At 33.5% G+C, this 10,017-nt stretch overlaps 1 protein-coding gene across 1 annotated transcript; it reads right to left on the reverse strand.

Moving 5' to 3' along the window:
* Positions 1-435: 435 nt before the first annotated feature.
* Positions 436-1,891, reverse strand: LOC105797554 (uncharacterized). The gene is made up of 3 exons (XM_012627509.1): positions 1,835-1,891; positions 1,703-1,740; positions 436-1,420 (listed from the first exon to the last, which is right to left on the reverse strand). Exons 1-3 carry the CDS (start codon positions 1,889-1,891, stop codon positions 436-438), a joined length of 1,080 nt encoding a protein of 359 aa, XP_012482963.1.
* Positions 1,892-10,017: the final 8,126 nt, after the last annotated feature.

A 10,017-nucleotide genomic window follows, 5' to 3' on the forward strand; every position in this document is an offset into this window, starting at 1 on the left:
TGACTGGTGCATTGTACAATTCGAAAGGCATTCTTTTGAAGGCGTAAGTTCCAAACGGGCAAGTAAAAGTGGTCTTCTCTTGATCCTCAAGTGCGATGGGTACCTGTAAATAACCTAAATAGCCATCTAAGAAACAAAAATGTGAGCGACCAGCTAGCCTTTCTAGCATTTGATCCATGAATGAGAGGGGGTAGTGGTCTTTTTTAGTGGCTTTGTTCAGCTTCCTATAGTCTTTACAAACCGCCAACCATTCTGCACTCTTGTAGGAATCTCTAACCCTTCTGTGTTGGTAACTATTGTAGTTCCTCCGTTCTTAGGGACAACATGAATCGGACTGAACCATTCTGAATCGGCTATAGGATAAATAACATCAGCTTCTAAGCATTTTAAAATTTCAGTCTTAACCACCTCCATCATCGGTGGATTCAATCGGCGTTAGGGGTCTCTTTTAGGGACCGAGTTTGGTTCTAAGGCAATCTTGTGAGTGCATAAAGTCGTACTAAGTCCCTTAATATCAGCTAGTGTCCAACCGAAGGCTTCTCTATGTTCCCTAAGAACTTTAAGCAGCTTGGATTCTTGCATTTCAGTTAAGGCATTTGATACTATTAATAGCAAGGTTTGATTTTCACCTAAAAAGGTGTACTTTAAATTTTCTGGCAGCTCTTTTAACTCCAATTTAGGTGGTGCAATCAGTGAAGGAACTTGCCTATCAGTCACCATAAGGCTAGGGAGAACCGGCTTGAAGCGTGTCAATGTGGGCAAGTCTAATACACAAACCGAATTAATTAAGGAATCAGAAATGATGCATTCATGCTCATTGATATCAAAAATGCTTTTAACTAGAACACTTTTTAACTCGTCATCCCCTCCTAATTCATAAACATCTTGAACAAAATTATCAATTACATCAAGGGCAAACACAGAATTAATATCAGTGGGATATCTCATAGCATCAAATTTTATTATCTCACCATCAAATTCCATAGTTAAATTCCCTTTATGAACATCAATTTTTGTTCTAGCGGTCTTCAGGAAAGGTCTGCCTAAAAGTAAAGGTACATCAATCAAATTATCATTAGGTCCCATGTCTAAAACATAAAAATCAGCCGGAAAGACTAACTCATTTACTTGTACTAGAACATATTCTAAGACGCCATCAGGATATGCATTACTCCTATCAGCGAGTTGAATTATCAGTCCTGTTCCTTTTAATGAACCTAACTGTACCTTATCGTAGATGCTCCTAGGCATGACATTTATAGAAGCTCCTAAATCAAGCATAGCTCTATCAAGTTTAAGGTCTCCTATCTTACAAGGTATCAAAAACATTCCCGGATCTTTACATTTAGTTGGAAGTTTCTTTTGAAATATCGCAGATACATTTTCGCCTAAGCTAGTCTTCTCATTTCCAATTAATTTCCTTTTAGATGTGCATAATTCTTTCAAAAACTTAGTTTGCATCAATCAATGGAATATTAACTTGTACCTTACGAAACGTCTTTGGTCAGACATCATCTTCATCATTTTTTCAAGCATGGTATGGGTCTTGGTTTTGGCACTGAGGTTTTGATGGTTTGGTTGTGACATATTATATGGTCGAGAATTGTGCTGCTCAAATCCTAGGGGTGTGGCTCGATTTTGATATCTAAAATTAGTGTGATCTCTCCATCCCTCATTATAAGTAGCCGAGTATGGATCATACCTTCTCTGATTTGGAAAGACAGCGTTAGCTTCCCCTTCCTGTAATGTTAGACACATACCTGTGGTATGACCTTCTAAACAACAAATGCCACATAGTGAAGCTTTCGAATTATCCAATCATCAACTTGCTTACCATAGCTGTTAAATTAGCTAACTGAGCCTCTATCATACTCGATTGACCCTCATCCATTCGTTTACCCAAGTCGGACCTCCTGAGACCGAATTGTTATGTATTTTGTGCCATATTAGCAATCAAATTTCGGGCTTGCTCCGGTGTTTTATCAACCAGTGCACCTCCATTCGCTGCATCAATCATTCCTCGATCTTGTGGCGTCAACCCCTCATAAAAATATTGTACTAAAAGCTTCTCAGTAATCTGATGTTGTGGATAGCTCGCACATAGCCGTTTAAATCTTTGCCAATACTCATATAGTGACTCACCTACCAGTTGCTTAATTCCACAAATTTCTTTCCTAATTGACCCTATCCTTGGTCCCAAAAAAAACTTCTCAAGAAAAGCTTTATGTAACCCTGTCCAAGTTGTGAATGAACCCGGCGGTCGCCAAACCTTGTAACGAGAAAGGAAAGGCTCGGACCTTGATTTGTTCCTCTTCAATGCCATCTGGCTGCATAGTTGAACAAGTAATTATAAATTCATTTATATGTCGATAAGGGTCCTCACCTGGTAGTCCATTGAATTTCGGTAAGAAATTCAGGAATCTCGAATTGAGTTTTAATGGCCTATCAAGGGCGGGATAAGTGATAGATGGTGGTTGTGCAGCCAAGTTTGGTGCAGCCAATTGCTTCAAGGTCTGGTTGGCCATGTCGATGTCCTCTAAATCGTTAGGTTCAATGTGGAAATTGTGAGATTCGACTTGCTGATCGGTGATGTTAACAGGGAACTTCGATGTTCATCGTCCACCCCTTAATAACATATACTAAAGGAATTAATCTACCTGTATAGACAAAAATAAGAAAAAAAAAGTTCTGAAAATCAAATAGATTTGACTACGTCGCTTCCCCAACAACGGCGCCACAATTTGGTAGCTGTAATTTACGACTACCGAATTAAATCCGCTATTCAACCAACATTAACTGGTAATCTAGGGTAAATAGGGAATCGTCCCATGAAGAAGCTTGCATTAAATCTATTTGAAGAGATTTGTGATTAAGGTAATGTAAAATGCATGCGAGAAAGAGAAAAAAAAAAGGGGGTTTATGTTTCTACGTTTGCTAAAAATAATCTAAAGTAGCGAATAAGTTTTAGCTGAAATTGTGAATGCTGAAAAATTATCAAGTTAAAGAGAAAGTATGCTTAGTTATCGACGCCTTAATCCACCAATCACAAGTCCTTTGTGACTTTAACTTATTTTAATAGACTAAATCAGCAGCAAGGCTGAAAAATCACTTACGAAGCGACTTCCTATCTCTAATAAATTTTATTCAATTAGAAAACATTCATAATTGAGAATCTACCTTTAATTATCTCTTCTTTAACTAATTAAAGGTGCATTTAGTATTTCAGAGACTTCACCCTACATTAATCAAAGAAAAATCGTCCAGCGGCTTCTAAAATTAAATCCGTAATTGCTCTAATTAGCTGCAGGCCAATTAATCATCACCAACTCTAAGTCTAATTAAGAAATTCGATTACTCAATTTTCACTTAGATGATTATAAGAAAATTCATAAATTAAATAGCCGATCAATCTAATTGATTTAGAAAAAATTCCCTGAACGATAAAAACAAGAAATTCAAGAATGCCAAATTCGAATTTAAAACAAAATAAATTTTCAAATTCCTTGTGCTAGGTTTCATAAGTGTCTAACTAAGCGTAAGTAATTTAGCCACTCATAGCAGGTAAAACAAAACCAAAATCAATTGTAAACAACATGAATTACAAATTGAATCTTGGAAAGAGAAAAATTCCTCAAATCATCGAGCTTCCCTTCTCTCAATTGACTGAAATTTTGGGCTACTACTCCAACTGCTTGATTGGCTTTTGCTGGTTCAATTAGAGCTTTTCCTTGCTCGAGTTCCACGCCCTTCTGCTCTGTTCTTCTCTATTTTTTTACTCCCTTTTTCAGCTGTTGGTCACCTCTATTTATGGAACAATAATAACCTCCAAGAATTCAAAACAAAATTTGATCTTATCCCCCTTTTCCCTAGCTGAACCCGTCGCATAAAAATAGCTCCAGCCTACTAGAGTTTTACTTTAATTAAACTCTTCAAGGCTGATTTGATTTCCTTGATTTGATTAGAGTTGGCCACCGTTAGCAAGAAGGAAATTTGGAGAATGAATAATAATTCCCTTGCCGACTGGTTTCATGGTGTCGGTCTATTGCACCTTATAATGGACCGAATTTTTCTTTACTGTCAAGATCTTTTGCGGTCGAGTTGGCCACTTTAATTTAATGTTCGAAACCAGCATACAATGCTCCTTAACCAACAATTTTGTTCGTGAAAATCAATTTCCAAATTGAGCTCATTCGAACATCCAAATGTCCCTAACCTGCGCATGGCTTAAAATTAACATTGAATTGTTGAATTGGAGCGAAAACAAATTATTACGGCATGGAATGTACTTAATGTAATTTAGGCTAATTAAAATTCAATTGATCGAAATTAATCAATAATTTAAATAATTTAGTTGAATAAGGTAAGCTAAAATTGAACTTAACAAGTATACTCGTTTATATACTTGTATTTTCTCTAATGATTGATTTAATAAAAATATCCACAAGTTGCATTAATATTCTTTTATATTGTCCTTAATGGTTTTTGTATGTAAATAAAAATGGAAGCAAATATTGACTCACTGGTTATCTAATGTTTAACTCATACTAAGTGCTATTACGTGGTTGGATCATAATATGAAAAGAAAACTTATATTAGTAGATGAACAGAAACATGTCCTTAGTCTAATCAGAAATTAGGAAACCGATTGAAACACTAATATGCTATCAACCGATTGAAACACTAATATGCTATCTATCCAGTCCAGTTGGAGAGATGCTTGGTCTTCAGCATTAGAGTATATGGCTCCCAAAAGATAGAAACATAGATGTGATTGACTAGACTGATAGTACATCGAACAAGACCCAAGTAGAATTGATTTTAAATCTATTTATGGATTTATTCAATTGTGACGTTCATAGTGTGGCAGAACTTAATCTTGAGTGGATGATGAATTATTTATGCGTGACTCGTATACTTGTATACTTTGATGTAAGGAACTGAAAGCTTGTCTGTTAGGTATATGACTTTTTCAGTATGTAGCATCATTAACAATAGTGAAATTCATAGCCAAAGTAATGGGTAAATGATATCCTCTCATCGACATTCCATGATAGATGAAAAGTAAATGTGGCCATGGGTCATTTGTTTCTGTGATAAATGACTTAATTACTATTTTCATAATGATTGAGTTTTCAAGAAGGATGATGTAATGATTATCATGAGATAAAATAGGATTATATTGGGGATAACACACTTACGACAAGGTCATTGGACGAGCACTGACCGAGTAGCTTTCATGAAGGTATGTTATTAAGGAGAGCTCAGTCATAATACTATAGTGGAATTACTCAGTGACTAAATGAGTTTATAATTAATAAGTGAAAAACTGACACTTAATTATAAATTATTTTTGCCCCAATTTTATGTGTCCAATCTATCCCTCTACTAGCTCATTGAAACCATAAATGAATTGTATAAAGAATCAAATGACCAAAAATGGTTAAAAAGATAAAGTTAAAGAAATTGGCCACACTCGTAAATGAATGTGGTTTTTCATTATGTATAGAAATGGCTTAAGAATTAATTTAAAATTTTGAATTATTATTTAATCAAATAATTTAAGTTTAAAAATATAATTAAATTAATTGGTTATTGTGAATCATTGGATATGGAAATAAATGTATTTTCTTATAGATTCTTTTACGGTAAAGTTGTTATGAGTTTAATGGAATTAGAACTGGGTTAAGAAAATTATTTAATTGGAAAATTAATTTATCTAATTAAATTAACTTAATAAATAATATTTATTTTGGAAAATAGAATAACATGTATTCGGTTGGATTAAATTATAAAATTTGGGTTAAAAGTCCATGAATCACATATAATTAGACTCAATACAAAAGAGACCTAAAAAACCCTCTCCTAGTTAAACTAGGAGGCTAGTTTTTTAATCAAATTATTATTATTTGTGTTCTACTAATTCAAGCAGGGTTCTTTTATCTCTCCCTATACATCGAGTGTTAAGATCGTGACATTATGCTACTAAAGTCGTAACATCTAGGACAATTACCTCTGTTGAAGGATCCTAATTATTCAAGGAGCTAGAGTCGCGACACCAATGCTACTAGGAAAATCTAGGATGAGTATATTGGAAAAGTCACGACACCAATGTCTGCGGGTCACGACATCAAGACCTGACAGGATAAAATTTGCAAGGGTATTCTTTAGTCAAAACAGGCTATTAATTATTAAGAAAGGGCTAATTTTGTCTATTTTATGTCAAACATATTAGCACTATAAATAACACTTTAAAACATGTTTTAGAGGTTTTTTTTTTTCATTTTTAGGTTAATTTTAGTTGCTGCTACACTTTTCTTTTCTTTTCTTTTCTTCTTATTATTTTTAGAATAAGATTTTCTTTTATTCTCTTTTACAATATATATTTTTTATTTTTATTTATTTCTTCTCAATTTGTTGAAGATGTTACAAAGGATAGACGATCAAACAATTGCGCTTCCAAGAATTCCATCAATTAAATGAGCCTTTTTAAAACTTTTTACTTTTATTTTAGGCTTACCATGTGTTTGATAAAATGCTTATTTGAAATTAAAATTTCATTATGTGCTAAATTGGGTATTGGTTGATTGATTAGTTATTTGTTAGATTAAGGTGATATTTGTTCTTGATTATTTGGTTGTTAATTATATCGAATTGCTTAATACACTAGAATTGACACCTTTAATAGAATATCTAGAGAAACGAGTCTGAAAGGAGAGTTTATCCTTAATAGTTTGATATAAGTGTACTAGGTAGTGAGACTGAGAGGACAACTACTTCTCTAAGTGATACTAGGAGAAGAACTTAGTTGGTAATTCTAAATTAGGATGGGACTGAGAGGAGATTCTTAGTTAGGAGTTGCAAGTAAGCTAATCGAGATAAGTTGTTTGCTTAGTTAACAATTGATTAATTAATTGATCATGATTTTTATCATTTGCATAGTCTAAGGAAATAGGAAGATGTTGGAAAAACTCTGGTTTGAAAATGGTTTTTTTGCATAGTGGAAAAATAAAAATTTGAAAATTGAGCCAGTTTATGATATTTATAACAATAAACTTTTCTCGTAAAGGATTTGTGCTTTTAGTGAGATGGATCCTTGATGTTTCTGGGTTTAATAGAACGATCGTCTCCGCTATTCTAGTACCACGAATCGCTTTGAGTGTGGTCTCGAAAAAATTCAAATGAAACAAAGAACCAAAAACAATTTCTTACTTTCAATAGGAAAGGAAATCTTTCTCTCTACAGAATCCGATAGAATCTATTCTAAAAGAGAAGAAAAGAAAACCCTATTTCTAGAAAAATAAGAAGAAAAGAAAAGAAAAGTGCAACAACCACTACAATTAACCTAAAAATTGAAAAAAAAACCCTCTAAAACATGTTTGAAAGTGTTATTTATAGTGCAAATCTTAAGAATAAACCCTCTCTTAAGATACAAGTCCCTTAAGGTTTCTACCTAAACCTTAAGAATAAACCCTCTCTCAAACGAGACATAAATAAGTAAACAAAGAAAACAATCCTCACAAGATCATGATGTTTTCCAATTAAGCACAAATAAAAAGAAGAACACTTGATCTAAATGAATACAATGAAAGCTCAGAAGTGTCTACAAGAAAAGGCACGAAAGAATTAAGCTTTAAGTTATTTTGGTTTATCTTTAAACTTTAAACATCGGTCTTCTTATTGCTAGAACTTTAGAAGATGGTATTTACACTCTCTAATTGATTTCCAACCGTTGTGGTTGTTGTGGAAGTAAATATAGCCATTAGGGATGAAACACCAGGTCATTAACTGCACTTGTAGCAATGAGTATCGATACCTACTAAAAAGGTCTCAATATTTTTTTGTAATTAATACAGATTTCAATGACCGTTAGAGTAGGAATATCGATACCGGATCGATACCTACTAGGGTTTGGAAGAAACAAAATGTCAAATTGGTATCGATTAGCAGAGGGGTATCAATATCTTGTAAAATATCAATACTTAGACAAAAAGTATCGAAAATTTTTGTCCTAGAGCAATTCTAACTTGTTTGAAAATGGTTAAAACATATTTGAAAATGTTTGACTCAATTGAAACCATTTCAACTTCATTTTATCAAATTGCTCAACTGTACTTTTATGCACAAACACTTTAATTTGTTATATCAAAATATATAATTGAATAAGGCTTAATTTAACACCAAGGTTATATGTGGCCAAAAAGCCAGTAGAATCCTTGGACAAGCTCTTGAACACCATCTCAATCTAAGTGTTCTGGTCCAAATTAGCCTTACTGTTTGTGGCTTTGACAAAGTATCCCATAAGAGTTATCATATGGTCTTTGACCAGAGTACTAAGCTTTTTCTGGGCATTCATCAAGCTAGTTACAGTAGATTATTGACCCAAGAAAACTTGGCCTCCAAAAATGTGTTCTACTTATCCAGAATCGCTTGGGTTGTCTTACAACTCTTTAGTTTCTTATATAGGGTGCTAGTCACGTTTTCCAGCATATTGCAATGACCTATCTCATTAGAATCCGACTGGTGTTTTCTGGCCTCAGCTCGAGTGGTCGGAGGACATGTATTATCAAGAACTGATTTAAGTTTCTCATAGATTAGGACAATTAACAAGTTCATTTTCCATTCCTTATAGTTAGTTTTGTTCAATTTGTTTTTAGTGAGTATGTTCAGTAATGGAGTTGGTGTCATTTTAGAACTGAAAATAAAACATTCATATATTAATATCTTTGTATTAAACAAATGTTTCAAAATGTTTTACAACATTACGATATGCATTAGGATGATTCATGCGTTTTACATTAAATCTTGAAAACATTTGTAAGTCGTTGCAACAATAATCCCTACACTCACTGAATCAAGCCACCTTGGGGTGATCATGATCAACTAGTAAGAACATTGATTTCCATCCAATTAGTACATGAACCTAATTCCTTAGGCATCACACATACTAATAATCGTGTAACGTTTGACCATCATTCTAACTTAAGCATAGCTTCTTGGAGAGTAATTTAACTAGAAGATCTTGAGTGTATAACCATCAACTCAACACCTATCGTATCATGCACCACAAATAAGTCATCTTGGGACAATCCCACCGAGTAGCATGCTGTGACTAGTTGTCCTATTTGAAGTAATAATTTCTTGATATGTCGCATGATAATACATACAATAGAGGCTAGTCCAAATATCATACGATTATAAGAAAGTTCTACTTACTTTCAGGAAGTCTCATTAGTGAAATCCACACGACAACGTGTACCTTAGGGCAGATTCGTTTCATGCCATCACAAGAGACCATTGATGGAGGTCATAAGTCTTATTTAAGGACCTTCTCCCACTCAATATTTTAAAAACATGTAAGTTTTTTTATTTTCAATTTCAATCATAAATGATCAATATCATCATGACAAATAAATGTGGCATTCTCCCTAATCTATATGACATGCTTTGTAACATCCCGATTTTAGTGGTACCAAAAACGGTGGTTTTATAACCCCATTTACTAGTGATTTAGTCTGTAAGTTTTATTATTTAACATCTATGTGTCTTTTATAGTGTTATATGAAATCCTTGTTTGTTAATTTGATTGTCTGGATAATTGATTTTAATATAAAGATTAAATTATAAAAGTGGTAAAAGTTTAGTCTTGTGGATTTCTAATTACTAATGATAATACATTATCGATTAGGGCCTAAAATGACAACTTAGCCATTTTCTCTATAGATAGTAGTCGGTTAAGTGTTGGCATTATCTAGAATAATGTTAATTTTATATAGTAATTAGATTGTAATGCCCTAAAATTTGGGCTTACAAGTATTGGGCCTTGAGCAAGGGAACGGTTAGGAAAGTTTGCATAACTGAATGTTTGCTTCAGTGGTTAAGTGATTTAGGAGTGTTTGGAAGTGTCTAAGAAGTCCTAGGTTCAAACCTGGGTGTTAGCAAATATTTTGGTATTAAGTGGATAAAACCCTTAATGCTTGGATGTAGGCCTTTTAAATTATTGTGTTAAAAAAATGTCAT

This window comes from Gossypium raimondii, chromosome 9, assembly GCF_025698545.1.
Source record: "Gossypium raimondii isolate GPD5lz chromosome 9, ASM2569854v1, whole genome shotgun sequence".
Classification (NCBI taxonomy): Eukaryota; Viridiplantae; Streptophyta; class Magnoliopsida; order Malvales; family Malvaceae; genus Gossypium; species Gossypium raimondii.

Bases quoted from the DNA above. Each gene is read 5' to 3' on its own strand.
- LOC105797554 (XM_012627509.1), bottom strand. From the start codon at position 1,891: ATGGATGAGGGTCAATCGAGTATGATAGAGGCTCAGTTAGCTAATTTA. The intron at 1,741-1,834 runs GTAAGCAAGTTG...CTAACATTACAG, and splicing joins TAGCTAATTTAACAGCTATG to GAAGGGGAAGCTAACGCTGT. The intron at 1,421-1,702 runs GTATGATCCATA...CACATCTAAAAG, and splicing joins GTCTTTCCAAATCAGAGAAG to GAAATTAATTGGAAATGAGA.